Here is a 20,419-nt window from a genome sequence, read left to right as displayed (position 1 = left end):
ACAGTGAAGGGGCAATTTTTTTAAGCCCATTTTTAAGCTTTGTAAAGAGTGTAGAACCCGCTTAAAGTAAGTAAAAAACAATAGTTTATTCAATTCTTAACAATTCTAGTGTTTATTTGATTATTTAGTGGCTAAATACGGAAAGAATTGAAAAACAAAAAGTTCGTTGCTGTGTTCCGATTCCACCGTTCCACTTCGACGCTAACTGAGCGACGATAGTTTGACGGACATATATTATTTATCGGAAGTTGCTCGGAACAGTCAGATCGCAATACAATTTGTAAAAACTAAGGATTTTTTTATTGGGCTGTTATTTGGCGTGAAAACTGAAAATAGTCGTTGAAAATTTCATATAAATAAAAGGTCATATTTTTGCTTATCACAGCTACATATGTATGTATGTAGCATGTCATATTTGCGATTGAATGTATATATGTAATTATAATAATAAAAAAATAGTTCAAAACAGTGGTCGGCACCCCAAAACATTGATATGATTTTACCGCATTAGTGTTAGTAACGAATAGCAGAAAGTAGGCTATGAGCATGACGTTTCACACATTTATACTGTGTGTGTGTGGCAGAGCTCGGGCAGAGAAATTTCCTATGCCCCCGACATAGGGCCGTGCCGACCTCTGGTTCAAAACATTCTAAGTCTATTAACCCAATATATGCACGAATGTATATTTATACATACTTACATATGTATATTTGCGTAAACGTATGTACATATACACATATGCAAATATTTACTTATGCTTACATAGTTTACAGATAAGATTAATAAAACAAACATACATATGTATGAATGAATGTAGGTCAAAGTAGAAATAACCTAAAAGTTCTAATAGAAAATTACGATTAAAATTTTTACTTATGAAAAGATGGATCCCAAAATAAGTGATGACTCTGTTTCCAAGGATGGCGAATCTTCAATCATTTCAAATTTATTGAGTGAAATTTTATCCAGTCCCATGAATATAACTCTTCTAGCGATAATATGTTTTTTGGTGTATAAAATTGTTCGTGATCGCACTGAAGTACCGAGCGCTATTTTGCCGAAAACTAAAGAACTTCAATTGCCTAAATTACGCCGGGATTTTACTATAAAAGAGTTGCGCCAATTTGATGGAAATCAACCGGATGGTCGTGTACTGGTGGCGGTTAACGGAAATGTATACGATGTCAGTAAAGGAAAACGGTTTTATGGTCCAGGTAAATAGTTAATAAAAACAATGTACATATGTATAGAAAATCGATAAAAGAAAATTTATGTATTTTTTTTAACAAGGTTGGTTTTGTAATTTGAAAAAATCGACAAGTTCCAGTCGGTACCACTCTAGCATGAATCTCCGCTGGGCCCCGGTGATAAAGCCTAGTACTCTGACGACGAAAATCCCTTTTCCTTGAATCAGGCCTGAAAAATGTCCCCTCGGCCTTGAATTTGACTTTCAGGCTTGTATCAGTCGTGATTGCAATAAGAATTAAGGACCCTGCAGTACCGAAATTCATTTCGCTACCTTTACCTTTAAGCATAGTACTGTGACGACGAAAATCCGCTAGCGAAATCGCACTTTATTCAGCTACCGAGCAAGTGTGACCAAAAAAAATTAAGGAAAAGGGTAATACTGAACAGCTGTTGTTTGTAAACAAAAAACAAATGAGCAAAAATGAATTCAAACCGATTGGATTTTGGTGTTTTCTTTATGTATTTCGACGCTAAGGAGCTGATTAAGAAAAAGAAAACTGGGTCAAAATCAAAATCAATCAAAAATCATTTCAATGCCATTTGATGGCCATTTTACGCCATTTTATGGCATTAAAATGCCCCTTGCTGGTCAAATCCTATATTAGGGGCTTCGCCCTGACCGCACTAATAAATTTCAATTTATTCTCGCGCGCCGAAAATTTTTCGGGCCGACTATTTTTTCCTTTTATCAATTTTCCCTCCATGTTTTAGCTATCGAAATAAATAAAATTAATTATTTCAACACCCCAAAATCAGCTGTTTATTTTTTTTGATCCGGCAACGCCATTCAATTCGATAGCTAAAATTTTCGTCGTCAGAGTACCGGAAAAATCTAGGAGACAAAAATTTTTTCTTCATCCTTTTTTTACACCGTTTTTTTTTATATGGAGTTTGTTAGCTGTCACTCGTGCGAAATCGGATTTTCGTCGTCACAGTACTATGCTTTACTTAAGGAACGTACTTCGTATTTTGTTTGAAAAACAGAAACAAAACATGAAATTATACCTAAACAAAGAAGGCGAACCAATTCTGCCGGCCCTCTGCTACTACTGAATTTGGAAGTTATGCCAATTCGATATTTGATACAAATCTTTACAGTTTTCTAGGCATTCAACATTTAACTCCTCTAAAAATTATCCTCTAACTTACAAATTAACTCCTATGTGGATGAGATGAGCACCAGGTATAATATAGTCGGGAAATTTGACTATAGCCGTCCTTTCATGTTGCGTTTAGCAAAATTACAAAAAAAATGCATTATATATATGTATTTACATTTTGTTTTAAATGTTAAGGGGTTATATACCTTCTTTGTCGAAGAAAAAGAGGAAAGTTCGGATTTTTTTTTAGGTATGTAGCAATTATTTAATTACACGGATGTTTTAATTTTTTGATAGTACACTTTATTAACAATGTTTGTGCAAAATTTCGTGGAAAAATATTAAATAGTTTTTAAGGGGTGGCTGTTTCCCTTAGGGGCTTTTTTTTTTAGAGCCTTGCGGTTCCCCAGGTCAAACAGGTCAACTAAGACCATAAAAGTAAAAAAATTTCATTAGTTTAGTGTAATTCCTTGTGCTTGAACGATCGGTTTTCAAATTTTTTGTTTTTTTATGCATACGGGAACGTTTAATGCTAAAAATGAACTTTTTGGTCTCTAGAAATTTCACTAAAAAATGCATTTCGGCGAAAAAAAAGTTTGTGCGTGAAAAGTCGATCATTCAAGCACAGAAGAATTTCATTATGAACATTTAAAAAAAAATTTGAAGTAAATCGGTTCAGTAGTTTTCCACCAATCCATGTCACCGCAAAGTCATTTTTCAAAAAACACCATTTCGAGATATTCGCGTTTAAAATTTCAAGTTCAGTTCAAGGCGCGCGGTTAGGAGCGCTGTAACTTTTGTTCTACTGCTCCAATCTCTATGAAAATTTGGGAAAATGTTCTCAAGAAGTTGTTCTTAAAGATAAAGCAATAAGAAAATTTTCGATTTTTTGAAAATAAAAAAGGTATATAACCCCTTAAGAAAGACTTCTGCCCTGAAGGCTATATTTAGAGCAGGGGTGGGCAAAATTCACTTAAATGTTTAACATTTAAGTGTGTGCGTAAAGTATCAAACAGTTATAAAACAAATAAAAAAGTACGCTTCCCTATTTATATATTTTCTATTGTTCAAATTTATGAAAATTTTTTTTCAGTTGAAACATTCTAATGTTTTGGCTTTCAAGATAGTCAAAATAAGAGAGGAGCTGCGCCAGAATACCCGACTCGAGCGTGCTTTGGAAAATGAGACTTTGCGTATAAAAATACGAGACTTGATCTGGAAATGAAATAAGCAATCACCTCAAATTTAGATCACGCTGCTGTGATCAGGAAGTCTAAAAGAGAATTAAATGCAAGGTTGCCTTCTCTCATTGCTCTCGTTCCTTCCTTCTTTGTTGTTGGTTTACTCATTCATACGGAAGTCATAAACCATTTATGGGTCTCAGCGTAGATTGAAAAAAAAAAAAAAATGTTTTTGGATTTTTCCCTATTTTCCTCATTAGTTCTAATCCGAATGAATTGTGTTGAAATGCAATTTCAAATTGCCGAAAATTTTTCTCTGCATGAAATAAATTCTTGTTTTTGTTACTGCCAGATTGGTCGACTTGATGCGATGAATTCTTTTTCGAAGAACATTTTTAAATTAAAAAGCTATGCAATTTCTGTCATATAATAATACACTGTTCTAAAAAATAGAGGGCCTTTTTTTTAATTTTTAAATATTTAAAATTTATTTTCTATTATAATAACATATATACTTTTTTAGTCCATTGTGAATGTTACTATTATTTTTTTTTAGTGTAACGTCATGAGTTAAAACAAGAAAGGAAAGCTAACTTTGGGCGGAGCCGAAGTTAATATAGCCTTGCAGTTAAAACCGGATATATATCGCAAACATCGGATGCAGTTGGCCGATCCTTATGAGAATATCATAATAAAACCAATTAACTAAAATAAAAAATCTAAAAAAAAGTCCCAAGCTTCTATCTTCAAATATGCGAAAGTTGATATTTCTACCAAATACTATTTCCGATCGTTCAGTAATATGGCAGCTATAGGATATAGTCGGCCGATCCTAATGAAATTTTCGATCGTTCAGTTATATGGCAGCTATAGGATATAGTCGGCCGATCCCGGCCGTTCCGACTTATATACTGCGTGCAAAGGAAAGAAGGGTGTGTGCAAAGTTTCAAGACGATAGCTTTAAAACTGAGAGACTAGTTCGCGTAAAAATAGACAGACAGACAGACGGACAGACGGACATGCTCATATCAACTCAGGAAGTGATCCTGATCAAGAATATATATACTTTATAGGGTCGGAGATGTCTCCTTCACTGCGTTGCACATTTTTGGACCAAATTATAATACCGTCTGCAAGGGTATAAAAAGGAGGGTATAGAAAAAGGGGAAAGGAAAAATGTATATATATAAAAACAAAAATAATAAATAAAAATAAAAAAAAATAAATAAAAAATTTAAAAAAAAATACCCTCTGCAAGGGTATAAAAATGCTCACAAGAATGTATTGGTACCTCCCACTTTGTTTCTTATTTTGACCCATCGGTGTAGAGGCTTATTGCCTTTTTTTGCCTTGGGACTTGGGCATCGTCCCTTTTGGGAATGATGGTGCACAGTACAGTAGTCTATGCTGATGGGAACTAGGGACCGTTTTGTAGAAAAGTAAAGTGTCCGGTGTTAATGAAATTCCACTAATGTGTCTCTCTTAGTCTAATTGTCACCAGTTTCGCCTGTTGCATACCAGCTAGTTCTGAATTGTGTGGCGTTTAGGGCATCGTTTGGAGTGGTTCTGAGAACTTTTTCCTTCCTAACTTTATGTTGGCTTTCCTAGTAAGGGGTGACGGGCGCAAAGCACCCCTAGGTACCTTGAGGTTTCGCTGAAAGAGAGCGTCTGGTTGATTGGTTTTGGGGATGAGGGGAAAGATGTAACTTCTAATTCTGAAGAGAACTAGCTCTGTTTTTTGTTTCCTTTGTTTCTACAGACGGCCCTTGAAAAGGTTGATGCGCCTATCAAAAACATCACTATCCTCCAGATTAGCAATTGACCAATGAGTCCCACCAAGTCCATCTAAACCAAGAGACGTCAGGGCGCCAGTCATGGTGTACGGAAGAACGTTGTTGAAAGCCCGTTCTATGTCTTAAAAGGCCATTTTTATGTCTTAAAAGGCGTATTTCTTGTGAGATAGTGCTCTTCCAATGATTTGCCCTTTTTGTTGACATGGCTTTGGATATAAGGGCTAAGAGATCTTAGGTGGATGTCTACGACTCTTTAAAGGGTAGAAAGTCTTTTGGAGTCGTACACTGCCGCTCAACTGAATAGGTTTATGATCTCAGTTGTATAAATTTATCTATAATTCCTAAACAAATTTTTCGATTTACATAATTTTTTTTCTTTAATTATTAAATTGTATTAAAATTAAAATGTTAAGACGTTTTTTTTCAAAAAAATATTATTTATTCCTTACTTTTAAGTGAATCCGCTGTTTTTCGATATAACTTCATATAAACGATCAGGAAGCGAGCTATACAAATTTTGTATAGTTTGGTCACACTAAGCTTTTATTTAAGATTGACAAATTTTTATTTATGTACCTTATGTATTTATTTATTTATTTATTTATTATTAACAATGATCTGTTATTCTAGAATCTTGATTATTATAACTAAAAGTAAAGATAAATTAAGATAAAAGATATTCCATAATTTTGGATTTAATTACATCTAGGGATAGTTCAAGGGATAATAAATGGGACAATGAGTTATAATTTTTACAAATAACGCGAAATGGATCGTGTTCAGCTAAATTAGACCTAGAAATTGGTAACCAAAGGGGTCGGAAGTATCTAGTTACTCTATTAGGAACAGAGAACATAAACTTTTGAAGAAGTACTTGTGAATCAACCTGTCCAAGAATAAGCACATGAAGTAGCAACGATTTTTACCTTACATGGTACAATATCCCTTCCCTCTCTTTCTCTTAAGCGAACGGTCGTGTTTTTTTTTGTGCGCACTTCGTTTTATTATAAAAATTATAAATATTGGTAAACCGGTGTTTACTCACTTAATCAATTGCATACATATATTGTGAATATTAAGCTTAAACCGTATCGCTTCGCGAGTGCTGTGGTATATTTGGAGTCGAATAAATAAATTGAATAATTTCAATTCCAAGCATAGCTCAGCTCTGCTTCTTCCCCGGCTTATCTCTATTTCTGCATTTCTCTTTTGCACTATTTCAAAGCTCCCTCTTCGGCTTCCTATTTGGCACAGTGGTTCAAGGTATTGTGTTTTTTAACTTTTTATATATTAATTTTTGTTTTATTAAATAAAAAAAAAAAATGGAATTTAAACTTGTCTGCGCAATTAAGTCTTGTAACAAGACAATTTCCACATCCCAGCCTACCATCCATTGCTGGTTTGTGAAAACGTCGTGCACGCCAAGTGTGCCGGATTCACTGCCTCAGTTTCGGATGCTATTTCCCGTAGGTCGGGTATACACTATTGTTGTGAAAATTGTTGAGCTGTCCAAGGCGAAATGAGGTCGTTCATGAGACAGAAAAAATGGATTTAAAGAGTTGATCACTGGCTTTCGTAAAGTCAATGACCAACTCTGTGCGCTTGACACTCAGTTTAGCAGCCTTCAGCTGCTAAATGAGTCTCCTAAGCGTAAGAAATCCGCTGTTTGTGATCCGCCTCAGCCTGCTCAGCCGACATTAATGCAGCCGCTTATATCTCTGGCCACCCCAAGGGCTAGAACTGAGAAAAATACGTCCTAATTTCTCAGAGATAATGAGCAATTGTCCGATATGTCCGCCATGGCATCCCTTCAAGTGATGCCACAGGTCCTAGGGAACGAAACCCCCATTAGAGTCACCCAAAAAGGTATTCCACAGTCCGGACCACCGGCACCGACTGATGCTGCAGTTCTCGTACCTGCGACACCAAAACCCTTACAGGTGATTCCTCCATCGAAACATATATTTGTTTCTCGGCTTGCCCCTGATACTTCAGAGATTGATATCTCGGCTTATATCAAAGCCAAAACAAAAGCCGATATAAAGGTGGAGGACATAACTAAATTTAAATATAATTATACACGGCGCACGTCTTCTTTCAAGATTCGTGTGCCCGCGCTGATGTTCAAGACGATTTGTTCTCCCAGTTTTTGGCCAGATAATCTTTTCGTCCAAGAACATCAGCCTAGTTCCGTAAAGAAAAAAGTTAAAAAACCAGTGGGAGTGAGACTTCCCAATATCGGAACCACTGACCAACCCTCCACCTCTTCTTTGGCCACTAACCCAAAAAACTAGTTTCGTCACTAACTCTTACAGAACACTCTACGGCTCCGTAGCAAACTCCCTAAACTATATTCTGATAGTTCTTCCTTTGCATCCCACATTATAGCCTTTACAGAAACTTGGTTAAAGCCGGAGATCTTTAGCTCCGAAGTTTTTCCAAGTCAGTACACCACTTTTAGATGGGATCGACCTCAGCGAAGGGGGGGTGGAGTCCTCATTTCGGTAGACTGTACTCTTGCTTCTGAAGAGGTGAAATCCCAAGAGTTTGGTGACAGAATTTATTTGCGTTAAAATCACTATGTCCGTGAAATCTTTATACATTACATGTTCATATATACCGCCTACGTCTGAACCGCCTACATATTGGCAGCATTTGTCCGCTATTCGACACGTCTTTAATCTTATGACGGATCGTGACCAACTTGTAGCGGTGGGCGACTTTAATATCCCTGAATTAAAGTGGTCCAACGTCGATAACTCACCATCTTTGTCACTTATCACTCACCATGACTTCACCGCGGGCATGTTTGACATGTCCCTAGGTCAGATTAACCATGTTAGAAATTCGTTAGGTCGGCTTTTAGACTTATGTTTTGTATCTGATCCTGATGGTACTGCTGTCTCCAGAGCTTTTCCCCTTTCAACCCCAGAGGATCCTTATCACCCCACGCTGGAGGTCTCTATCGAAACTATTCCTGGTATCGATCAGATGTCTTTATGCGTGGCAAATAAGATTCGCTGCTTCCGTAAAGCTGATTTTCAGAAACTTAATAGCCTTATTGATACATACGATTGGTCTGATATTCTGGCATGCACTGATCTTAACGTCACTTTAGAAAAATTTTACTGTACTTTAAATAAATTTTTTGACTCCTGTGTGCCATGGAAACATCCGTCCGCTTCAACAAATCCTCCTTGGTATACAAGGTGCCTCACTAACCTAAAAAATATTAAAAATAGGCTCTTACTAAAATACAAAAAAACCTGTAGTAGTGTTGATTTTTCAAGATACCTACTAGCTCGGTCGAATTTTACCGTGCATAACGCGGAATGTTATAGGAATTATATAGACCGCTGCCGGATACAATTTACTCAGGATCCAAAGCAGTTTTATAATTTTGTAAACACTAAGCGTAAACACGTATCTTTTTCATCCCTGCTTACGTTTGAAAATTCCTCTTCGACCTCTGATCAGGCTATTGCCGATCTATTCGCAGAATTTTTCCAAACAACTTATTCTCCGCCTAATTTGACAGATCAGCCTTACGCATATAACATTCAAGCAGCAAATCTTATTTTCTGTCCGTTTTTTTTTCTGAGAACAACTTATTATCTGGTCTCTTAAGGGTAAAACCCATTTATTCGCCAGGCCCCGACAGAGTACTAGGCTGTGTGCTAAAATACTGCACCAGGGCTCTGTGCAAACCTCTTCTAAGACTTTTCAACTTATCTTTGGAAACCTCGATTTTTCCCCTTAAGTGGAAGGAATCATTTATAATTCCCATACATAAAAAAGGGAAAAAGTCCGAGGCTGCCAACTACAGAGGCATCTCTAAGTTGTCGGCAATTCCAAAGTTATTTGAAAAATTAATTACCCCTCATTTGCAACACCTTTGCTCTTCGATTATCACTCCTTGTCAGCATGGCTTTATTAAGCCATTTTTGATTCACCTATTCTGAAACACAGGAATAAATATACAACAGCTCGAGGTATTCTGCAAGCAGCTCTATGAAGCAACAGACGTTAGCATTCGTGGTAAAGCTGAAAAAGCCCTTGCACTAGTTTCCAGTCAAGATGCATTGCAAAAATGTCAAATGCTTTTGGATAGAGGAAATTCAAGCTATGCCCAATTGCTAGCTGCATTGACTTTGACCAAGCTTATACACGGACCCACTATTGAACAAAGGATATTTAGCTACGAAAACTAATTTTCAACTTTTTTTTATTCAGGCAAAAAAAATTCCGGCTTGTAGCAAAAATTACAAAATCAGGATGGTTCGATGCTTACAAAAGATAATTGGTCTTTCATAACTTATTAGTTAAAACATTTTTACAGGTCTCTGGGGAGCATTGTATTGTTCGAGTTTAAGAATGTAGTCTCATGTGTAAGATTGAAAAAAATCGATTTTTTTTCACATATTTCGAAAGTACTGAAAGTAAGTACTTAAGAATGTACTGTTAAAGTTTCAAATAAAAATATCAAATAATGAAAGAGATACAGCCCATAATCGAGAGCGTGCCTACACCGAATAGTATGAGTTACTCGGTAGCGTCTCAACTTTAAACGCGTTTTTCTCGGAATGACATTTTGGTGTGCGGCGCAGGTGATTCACAAAATTCTATGGTACCGATCCAGCTGAAATTTGGATATGTTGTTCTAAAAAGTAACACCTCTGTCCCATACTAGAATCATTTATTTTTAATGATTAGTTTTTTTTTTTATCATTAATTTAAGATAAATGTTTTTAATTTTTTTGAATTTTTTGTTTTGTGAGTTCACCATTTTGTTGTTTATTGATGAAAATATTTCATTCTAGTACGGGACAGAGCCATAAGCTTACAAAACAATAATCTATTCTAATTTTTTGTTTCGGATGACTCTAGCAGTCGAAATCAACTGCGCCAGGGACCTACATTTTTTTTATATGCATACTTTGGCATGCTATAAAGTGTATTAAACTACACAAAAATAAATTAAACAAAATATTTTCAAATGGTTTATGATGCCTATAAAAACATATTTAAAAATTGAAAAATTCGCATTATTTTTTATTCAAAAAAATGTTTTTTTAAATAACCTCTAAAAAGTAGTCCGGAACATGTGACTACATCCTTAATAATTAATGGAGCAAAATGCAAGCTTATGTCTTTTCTATCGTTCTTGCCCTCTGCAGGCTACGTATACTCGTTATGAGATTGCCTTAGAGAAATTAACTCTGGTTAATGATCTCGGCGTCCTATTAGAAACATAAATTAAATTTGCCGACCATATTACCTCAATGGTTAATAAAGCTAAAAGAGTCCTTTGTTTCATTAAAAGGTGGTCAAAAGAATTTAGCGACCCCTACATAACTAAAACCTTATTCATTTCTTTCGTCCGTCAGATACTGGGTACGGTTCATTGGGGACTCGAACTACAATGGTCTCTACTCTGTAACATCTCTTTCCTGTCCTTCAAATTTAAAATATAGAATTTTAAATGGCCTTACTTACTCCTCCTAGCTTAATAAATTACAAATAGCTTAATATATACTAATAAATCGTTTCTCAAGCGCCTCTCGGTCGTCTGGGCCTCTAAGCTTTATGATGAATACAGGAATGCTAGCTCTTATTGATGCACAAGCCATTTCCAAAATTTCTGAAAGACCGCGAAAATAAAAATAAAAAAAATAAGTGCTTATCTAGCAGATAAGAAGCAGGTTTGACTTAAACATAAAGTTAAAAAGAGACACCACTGTCATTTGTGTTTGAGCTCGCCCACTGAGTACGATCCGCTTGCTCAGCTTCTAGATCACCTGGTGGTTCCGGCCTTTCGCCGATATGCCGATAGTACCCGGATAGTTCGCTTTATTCAGAACTTACCCTCCAGAAAACGACGATCGCTTTCCGCAACCTGCAACCCGACTGGTGGCCGTAAGCTAGGCATCCTCGGAGTCATCTTACAAACTGTTCGCACCGAATATTAAAAACTAACTTAAAGACCATTCCTAACATCCTGCCAGAAAAAAATTAATAAGAATTCGAAGTACGGACTATATTTGAACCGGTACTCATCTCTTTCACCAAAAATTTAACTAACCTTTAAAGCTTTAACTTTAGCATGTGATCTACGTAAGTTAAATCAGTCTGTTTTGAATTAGTGTGTTTTCTTAGGTCTGATAGTTTGATAGAAGAGTAGAGGTGCAAAAACATCGATGAAAACATCCATGCATCGTTTTTTTTAATATTCGAAAACAATGTTTCTCTTTGATGTCACTTTCAAGAGGAAAACCTAAGGAAAGGTACCTTTCTGCGAGTCAGAAAGGGCCTTTAGCAAAGCTGGGCAAATAATTTCGGACCGCAGGAGTGGCCTGAAGCCCGATATTGTTGATATACCTATGTCAATTAAAAAAACCACAATTTTTTTACTGTTGACCATTGATCATTGTCCATTTGGCCATTTTTAAGACTGTTTTGATCTCTAATTATCTGTATTTTAAGTTAGTGTATGAAGCACAATAATTTTTTAGTTTTTTATTTTTAATACAACCATAAATGTGTATTTCAATAATTTGAAAAATTTGTACTTAAATTTAAAAAAAATGTCGTTGTTTCATCATCGGTGATTGAAAAACAACGAAAGCATCGATGTTTCTGCACCTCTAAAGGACATGGGTAATATGATGTAGCAGTTTGTTAACCACTTTACAGCAATAAAAGTTTAAAATCCGACACGAATTTTAAAGGGATACTATTGAGATTAACCAAATTAAATAAAATCTTGACAGTCTCATAAGTTTCCTTTATTTGAGGAACTGCACACAACATTATCAATCTTCGTACACTTGTTATTTTACTCTTTTTAGAAACACTTCCACCCTCAGAGTATTATTATCTGGACTTAAGTGGTGTATTAGATTCCATGTCTTCATCTGAACTGAGACCAATGTCATAAAAGCCTTGGCCACCATCAGTCATAACTTTAATAAAAAAATTACCAATAATATTTCGCTCCTTTATCAAGGTATCAACGATTTTTCCAGCATCTGCATAAACAACAAATAGCAAATTCTACAAATATTGAATGGAAATTTCTCAGAATTTAGATCAAAGCTATTGTTGACAAACTTTTTAATGAGACACTTTATAACAGCATACGGGAGAGCAAACTCCAATCCATACCAATGCAAAAAATCACCAACACTGGTGCGAGAATTTTTTTCCCATCCATGTGGGTGCACAGAAAAATAAGTTTAAAGTAAATAAATTTAAAATAAATTTCACAAGGGGTTTGAGGATGTAGTCTCATGTTCCGGCGTACTTTTACAGATTATTTAAACAAAATTTTTTTTTAATAAAAAAATAATGCGATCTTTTCAATTTTTATACCCTTGCAGAGGGTATTATAATTTTGGTCAAAAGTGTGCAACGCAGTGAAGGAGACATCTCCGACCCTATAAAGTATATATATTCTTGATCAGGATCACCTCCTGAGTTGATATGAGCATGTCCGTCTGTCCGTCTGTCCGTCTGTCCGTCTGTCCGTCTGTCTGTCCGTCTGTCTGTCTGTTTCTACGCGAACTAGTCTCTCAGTTTTAAAGCTATCGTCTTGAAACTTTGCACACACCCTTCTTTCCTTTGCACGCAGTATATAAGTCGGAACGGCCGGGATCGGCCGACTATATCCTATAGCTGCCATATAACTGATTGATCGGAAATGGTATAACTTTGGTGTTTTAAGAGTTACAGAGTTCAGATTTTGTACGAATGCTACTTTTGGCAAAATCATACGATCTACCAAATTTCATAAGGATCGGCCGACTATATCATATAGCTGCCATATATCTGATTGATCGGAAATGCTATAACTTCGGTGTTTTTAAAGCTAGAGAATTAGGATTTAGTACGAATGCTATTTTTGGCACAATAATACAACATGCCAAATTTCATAAGGATCAGCCGACTATATCCTATAGCTGCCATATAACTGAACAATCGGAAATTAACAAACTTTGGTGTTTTTGAAGATAAAAAGCTGGAACTTCGTACAGATTCTATTTTGGGTCAGTTAATACAACCTACCAAATTGCATAACGATCGGCCGACTATATCTTATAGCTGCCATATAACTGAACGATCGGAAATGGTATTTGGTAAAAATAGCAAATTTGGAATTTTTGAAGATGGAAGCTTGGTACATTGTTTTAGATTTTTTATTGTAATAAATTGGTTATTTTATGATATTCTCATAAGGATCGTCCAATAATCCGATGTTTGCGATATATATCCGGTTTTAACTGCAAGGGTATATCAACTTCGGCTCCGCCCGAAGTTAGCTTTCCTTTCTTGTTAAATATGTTTTTATAGGCATTAAAAAATATTTGTAAATATTTTTAAAATTTATTCTTGTATAGTTTAGTATACTTTATGCCAAAGTATACATCTAAAAAAAGTGGTAGGTCCCTGGCGCAGGTGATTTCGACTGCTAGAGTCATCCGAAAAAAAACATTAGAATAGATTATTTTTTTGTAAGCTGATGGACATGTCCCGTACTAGAATGAAATATTTTTATAAAGGGGGCACATCTGAGTAGAGTTTTGAAAAAATGTAAATTTGAAAATAAATTCTTTAGGGTCTTAAAAATAACATATCAAAAGAAAGATTCCGGCAAAAGTGTCTAAGTGTCGAAATTTTCCAGTCTGCGGCGATGCCTCACAGGTATATCCCACTGTACTTAAAACTTTAAACGCGTTTTTCTCGAAACCGTTTTTGTTGGCCGGACACATAATTCGAACAAGTCTTAACCTATCGATCTAAAGTTTTGACAGTATACTCAGAAAATCTATGTATGTCTATCGACACACGTCGTTTTTTTTTATATTGCTTACTTTTTTTTTATTAACAATTTTGTGACGTTTTTTGTTCGTGAAAATTGAAAACTTTTTTCAATCACTCACCATTTTGCAAAAAATCAATACATCGCAAAAATCCTACGTTTCTCGATAGCTTTTGATGGATAGAAACTAACCAAACTTGATTTTTTGTTCTACACCAAAAATTAAGGACGTTAGCTTTCCGGCCATGGACCCCCTTTAAAAAATAGGCCTACGAATAAAGGCTAAGCCGCCAATTTGTTTTCGATTTCTTAATCATAAAATTTAATTTTTACTTTAAATATAATATAATAAAACCTCATTTACAAATTTTCGATAGACTTTTTCATTTGGCCAAAAAAAAATTCCAGAAAATCCGCTTTTTATTCGCCTGTTACTCAGATGTCCCCCCTTAATAAACACCAAAATAGCGAAATCACAAAAACTCACATTAGTGAAAAATAAAAAACTTATTAAAAATAAATGATTCTAGTACCATAGAATTTAGTGAATGACCTGCGCCGCACAAAAAAATGTCGTTCCGAGAAAAACGCGTTTAAGGTTTAAACCAGGGGTGCCCAGTCCCATTGCTCTCGGTGCTCCTTTGTTGTTGGAATTGCTCTTTCATATGGGAAACGAATAAAACGTGTGAAACGTGTTCCTCCCAGCATAGGCAAAGACCAAACACAAAAACAATTTTTCGTGTTTTCCATATTCTCCTCAATCGTGCTAATCCGAACGCATTTTGTTTTTGGATTGCCGAAAACTTATCACTGCAAGAAATTCATTCTTGCTTTTCTTTCAGCCAGAATGGTCGACTTGAAGCGATGAATTTGTTCTTTGCAGAACATTTTTAAAGTAAAAAGTTAGGCATTTATTGGCATAGTATAATAATAAACTGTTGTGAAAAATATAGGGCCTATTTATAATTGCTATAATAAAATGCATTTTTTATTATAATGATATTTGTTTGAAACTTCTTATGAATGTTACTATAATTTTATTTTTCAGTGCATCGAAATGGAAAAAAAATGGTGTAAATGTATTGGTGATTTTTTGCACTGGTATTGGAGTTTGCTCTGCCGTATGCTGAGCTTGGGCACCCCTGGTTTAAACGCTACCGAGTGACTCATACTATTCGGTGTTGGCGCGCTCTCAATTATGGGCTGTATCTCTGTAATTATTTAATATTTTTTTTTGAAACTTCAACAGTACATTCTCAATATATAGTACTTTCAAAATATGTGAAAAGATAAAAATCGACTTTTTCAACCTCACACATGAGACTACACTCTTAAAAAAATCTATGTAAAAAAAAAAATACATTTTATTACAGCAAATCAAAAACGGCCCTAAATTTTTTGTAGGGGACAGCTTTTTATTATACTAAGACAAATTATGCCGAGCTTCTTACTTAAAAAAAAATGTTTTGCGAAGAAGAAATTTATCGCTTCAGGTCGACCATTTTGGCAGAAACAAAAACAAGAATGAATTTCTTGCAGTGAAAAGTTCTCGGGACTCCAACAACAAAATGCATTCGGATTAGCACGATTGAGGAGAATAGGGAAAACACGAAAAATTGTTATTGATATTTCCCCTTGCCTATGCTGGGATCAACGAATTTGGCTTAATTTTTTCAAAAACGATTTTCTGACGGTCTGCATGAGTAGCTAAAAAACGACATTTAAATGCACAACCTTGAAATTGATTTGAGTGAGATAGAATGCGGAGACGAAAATAAATGAATGGACTAGTGCGACTGTGTAGTTCTCACTCGCACTACATTCGGGGGATGAAAACCAAGTTAAATGAGTGAGAGTTAGGGGTTTGCTGTTTCGAATTGTTTCAAATTCATTCTAAAATGTATGATAAAGGAAGCATATTTGCTTGTATTTTAGACGCTGAAAAAATAATTGAAAAGTGGAGGCAAGTTATTGTAATTCGTTTTGGTAATATTCATTATTATTTCGCTTAATTTAAATATATTATTAAATTTAATTTCTATAACTCTATAATTTCATAATTTCTATACTCTAACTAATTTAAATTGGAATGTAAAAACATTATTTTATTATGTTTTATCCGATTTTATATTATAATATTATCAATATTATTTGCTAATATACACCGTAATTAAATTTCGGTGTATATTTTAGTTTCAGTAATTAAATTTCTTGCATCCGAAAAAACTCTTTCGGAGGATGCTCTACTGGCTGGTATGCAAAATATTTTGTAGCTGGTTTAATGCAACAAAGGAAAGAAATTTTTGTTCATATTCCACCAACCTAAGCAATCAAAATTTTTTGCATATGGGAGATTAATGTTGCTATATCCTTTTATTTCTCTTTTTTATCATCGTCGATACTTTGGCTTATTAAAGCTTCTTTAACGAATTCGGAAAATGCATCGTCTTCCACCTTCCACTCGGCTTCTGTGATGTTGGTGTAATCATTAAATGTTGCCATAATGAGTTTACACTCACTAATTATTTTTAATTTCTCACTTTCATCGAAGTTTTTTAATTTATTTGTTGGCGGAAACAAAAATAGGGCTGTTTTATGCCACATTTCAATATTCGGCTCTATCATACCCAAAATATGTTAATATAGGGCAATCTTTAGGTGTTCAAGCATTGAACACGATTTTAGATACAAATTCTAAAGATAGAGTTTCAAGGGATCGGACCCATGGAAATACGGGACAAACAGCAGCAAACAGCGATCCTCTGCAGCTTAACACAAATACATAAGTGGTGCGCTTATCGCACTTGACAAAGGGTCGCATAGCAGGTCAGCGTGCAGTGCGTTGATCAGTAGTTTTAAATAGATTTAAAATTTTCATGTATATTTCCTTTAAAAGAATTGTACAAAATAAAAACAGTTTCCAAAAGGAACTCATTGGAGTAACACCTTATTATTTGGGGCTCCTCTTAAAACTTGGTCCTTCGAGCCGGATCCTCTGGTGTTTCCCCCCCAAGTGGTTTGAGACAAAGAAAAAGAGTTTCCAAAGGGAACTACTTGGAGTAACACCTTATTATTTGGGGCTCCTCTTAACATTAGGGACTCCCCTATTTTTGAATCATTTGTGCCGCTCAAAAACGATTTTTTTAGTTTCGTAATATTGGTTATTGTTAAATGGATTGTTGGGTATTTGCTAGCCTTAAGTTTTTTGAAACGTTTTCAAATACATCTAAAATTTTTACAACTGATGAAAAATCACCTATGTGAAGGCCTTCATATCTTCTTATTTGACTTTTCTCTATTAATATGTTGCTAATATCCAACCAATTGGCTTCTATTGATTTTAGTAAATAGAACACAGTTTTCCATCGAGTTGGACAAAAGCTTTTAAGAGTAAAGCCTAAAAGGGAATTGTTTATGTTTTTTTTTTAAAACTTCACCAGTTTGCTGCAGGTTGTCACCAATTCGCCCATCTCACGAATTTCCTTTATTGCTTTTTCCAATGTATTATTCACCAAGTGATTAATGCAAGGGATTTTTTTGTGGTCCCGGAAGGCAGCAATCATGTTTGACCCTCGATCAGTTACACTCACTGGCTTATCAATTTCCAAATTGCAGTCAAATTCGCTTAAAATTTCATTGATTTTCAAACAAATATTTACACCTAAATAAGGGGGAAAAATAAGTGTTTGGTTATTGATAGTTTTCAATGCCGGGAAATAAAAAAGCAACTTTTATTTAGTTTTAAATGTTATAAAAATATTTATTTGGCCGCATATGAAATGGGGATTTTACAAGAAGAGCCAATTTAGGGTGCGAGCACAATATGATAAGATATTGAACAAGAGCGCGCCAACCTTAGATAATAGGCTGAGTGGATGCTCGCTAGCTTGAGATGCCGAATTAGTTGAAGCCGAGCGGGAGAAAGGGAGTCGTCTTGCGACCAATAACGCTTACGTTATTAATTAATTATTTAACCTAACACCGCGGTCCCATCTGAGAGAGGTTGTTATAGAGTTGTTAGATCTTTGTGTTTATTGTAAATAAGAATAGTTATAATAATATAGGAATATGGGAAAATCTCAGAAAAGTCTACCAGCGAATAATTTCTTAAATTATTGTTTTATTTTTGTCTGGAATGTAAAAGTATTATTTATAAAAAGAATCAAACTTTGCACAAACCCACTCTCAACATTCCGAATAATAATTTTTATGACAGCTGTACGATATTGCCGACCGATCTCGGCCGTTCTGAAATATATTTTTTGTGCAAAGATGTGAAGGATGTCAAGGACTAGTTTGCGCAAAAACAAAAAGATATATGGACATAGTTATGTCGTGTGGTCGGCAGGGCCTTATTCCAGAGCATAGGGAATTTCTCTGCCTGAACTCTGCCACATACACCCCGTATAAATGTGTGAAACTTAATGCTCACAGCCCACTTTCTGCTATTCGTTACTAATACTAGTGCGTTAAAATTATGTTAGTAGGTAGTAGATATGTAGGTTAGTAGGTTCGCCTACTTTGTATAGGTATTACCACGGCTTTATAATGTCAAAGATGTCTATTTTACTGTGCTGAATATATTTAACCAAAATACTTAATGTATTTTAAATATATGTCTTGAGAATGTAACGCTCGTCACTAGGGATTTAACTCTTGTAAAGCTACATATGTATGTGTAGGTTTAACAATAGTTAACAGGCATTTCTTCTTATTAGTACTAACTTCCTCGCATATTACCGCTTTGCCGGATGCACTACCGCATGCCGGAGTGCTGAGTCACGTGACCCTTATCCTCACAAATGTATATTACTTTTATGTAATTAAAACACCGTCTGAATTTAATATATTTTTATTAGGTGGGCCTTACGCCACATTTGCAGGAAGAGATGCTTCACGAAACTTGGCAACATTTAGTGTAGTTTCAAATGATAAAGATGACTATGACGATCTGAGCGACTTAAGTGCCGTGGAAATGGATTCTGTTCGGGAATGGGAAATGCAATTTAGAGGTGACAACATTTTAATATCATAGTTGAAACTTATAATATATATTTAATATATTTTTAACAATAGAAAAATATGAACTTGTTGGTAAATTGCTGCGTAAAGGTGAACATCCAACAATTTATGACGAAGATGACGATGATGAAAATATTAACAATGAGGAAATTTCTGGTACACAAAATTTTATAAACGAAGAAAATGATAGTTTGCGAAATCGGCAATCTGAAATATTTAATTCAAAACTAAGCAAAGACAACAAAAAAAACAATTTTGCTGGTGATACAACTCTAAAGAGCACACAAAAAACGTTTACAAATTGTTAGCATTACTCAAATTTTTGTACTACTACATGCTGTTAGCTTAAAATAAATAACATTCAGCATTTAAGACCATAAAAAAAACCAGTTGAGGTAAAAAAAATATTTTATTAACTTTGACAGCTAGCGATGCATAAATTACAAAACTTGTATCCAAATTAAAAACTTTGTAAATCCATTTTTTAAACGGGTACACCAAAAATTAAGTTTTTTAAAGATGTTACAAAGTTAGTTTTTAATATTTTTCACATTGTATGATTGATTCTATGTATAAATTATATTTTTTTATTTTGGTATAAATTTTTTTAAATAATCAATAATAAAACTGACGTCTAATGGTATGGGATTTGTTCTTGTGAAAAATGTTGTGTATAATTTTAATAAATCATGAAAACTGATGTTTATCAATATTATTTAGTTGTTTGTTTTACGGTAGTAAAAATATTTCTACGTTATCTTTTGATTTTCAATAAAAATGGCAACTCACATGAACTTCTAAATATCCAACCATGGGATGAAAAGGTAAGAATTTTGATATTTCAAAATATATTTTCCATGAGAGCTTATTGATCATGGGAGTTTTTCTTCATAAATTATTCATGAACTTGTCTTTTAATCGTTTAAAATGCTTATTTGGTCCTTATACATACTTAATCGCGCACTTTACTTTTTGTATTTGTTTGGTCATTGATAATTTTCAATGACGTAAATAAAGACGAATTTGAATTAATATGAACGTTATAAACAATATTTATTTTTGCCTGCAGATGAAGCCGGATGATCATCTAATAAATAAACATTACCAAACATTACGTTAACATATTTAAACATTAAAATTACACCGCTGCTGCCTGACCCGACAGTATTCAGTATTTCAATCAAAACCGTGCGAAGAGATAGAAGACGCTCACATTAGGAAAATTTTGACATTGATTATTTAATTCCAATTTACAT

At 34.6% G+C, this 20,419-nt stretch overlaps 1 protein-coding gene across 4 annotated transcripts; it reads left to right on the top strand.

Annotated features, from left to right (window-relative positions):
• The first annotated feature begins 248 nt into the window (after positions 1–248).
• On the top strand, positions 249–19,878 carry MSBP (membrane steroid binding protein). Of its 4 annotated transcripts, none has more exons than XM_070283012.1 (4): positions 249–363; positions 885–1,215; positions 19,001–19,153; positions 19,218–19,878. In XM_070283012.1, exons 2-4 carry the CDS (start codon positions 885–887, stop codon positions 19,469–19,471), a joined length of 738 nt encoding a protein of 245 aa, XP_070139113.1. In that variant the 5' UTR covers positions 249–363; the 3' UTR covers positions 19,472–19,878. The 4 variants fall into 4 exon arrangements, with proteins under 4 accessions (XP_070139113.1, XP_070139111.1, XP_070139110.1 ...); XM_070283010.1 differs by having other exon boundaries at positions 249–397; XM_070283009.1 differs by lacking the exon at positions 249–363 and adding an exon at positions 392–427.
• Positions 19,879–20,419: the final 541 nt, after the last annotated feature.

Source organism: Drosophila bipectinata, chromosome XR, assembly GCF_030179905.1.
Source record: "Drosophila bipectinata strain 14024-0381.07 chromosome XR, DbipHiC1v2, whole genome shotgun sequence".
In the NCBI taxonomy this organism is placed as follows: domain Eukaryota; kingdom Metazoa; phylum Arthropoda; class Insecta; order Diptera; family Drosophilidae; genus Drosophila; species Drosophila bipectinata.
The sequence above is the reverse complement of the archived record's forward strand: the minus strand, read 5'-3'. Positions and strand labels throughout refer to the sequence as shown.

Coding starts and splice junctions, on each gene's coding strand:
- MSBP (XM_070283009.1), top strand. CDS start 392: ATGTATGTATGTAGCATGTCATATTTGCGATTGAAT. Junction 428..884: donor TGTCATATTTGCGATTGAAT/GTATATATGTAA, acceptor ACTTATGAAAAG/ATGGATCCCAAAATAAGTGA. Junction 1,216..19,000: donor AAAACGGTTTTATGGTCCAG/GTAAATAGTTAA, acceptor TATTTTTATTAG/GTGGGCCTTACGCCACATTT.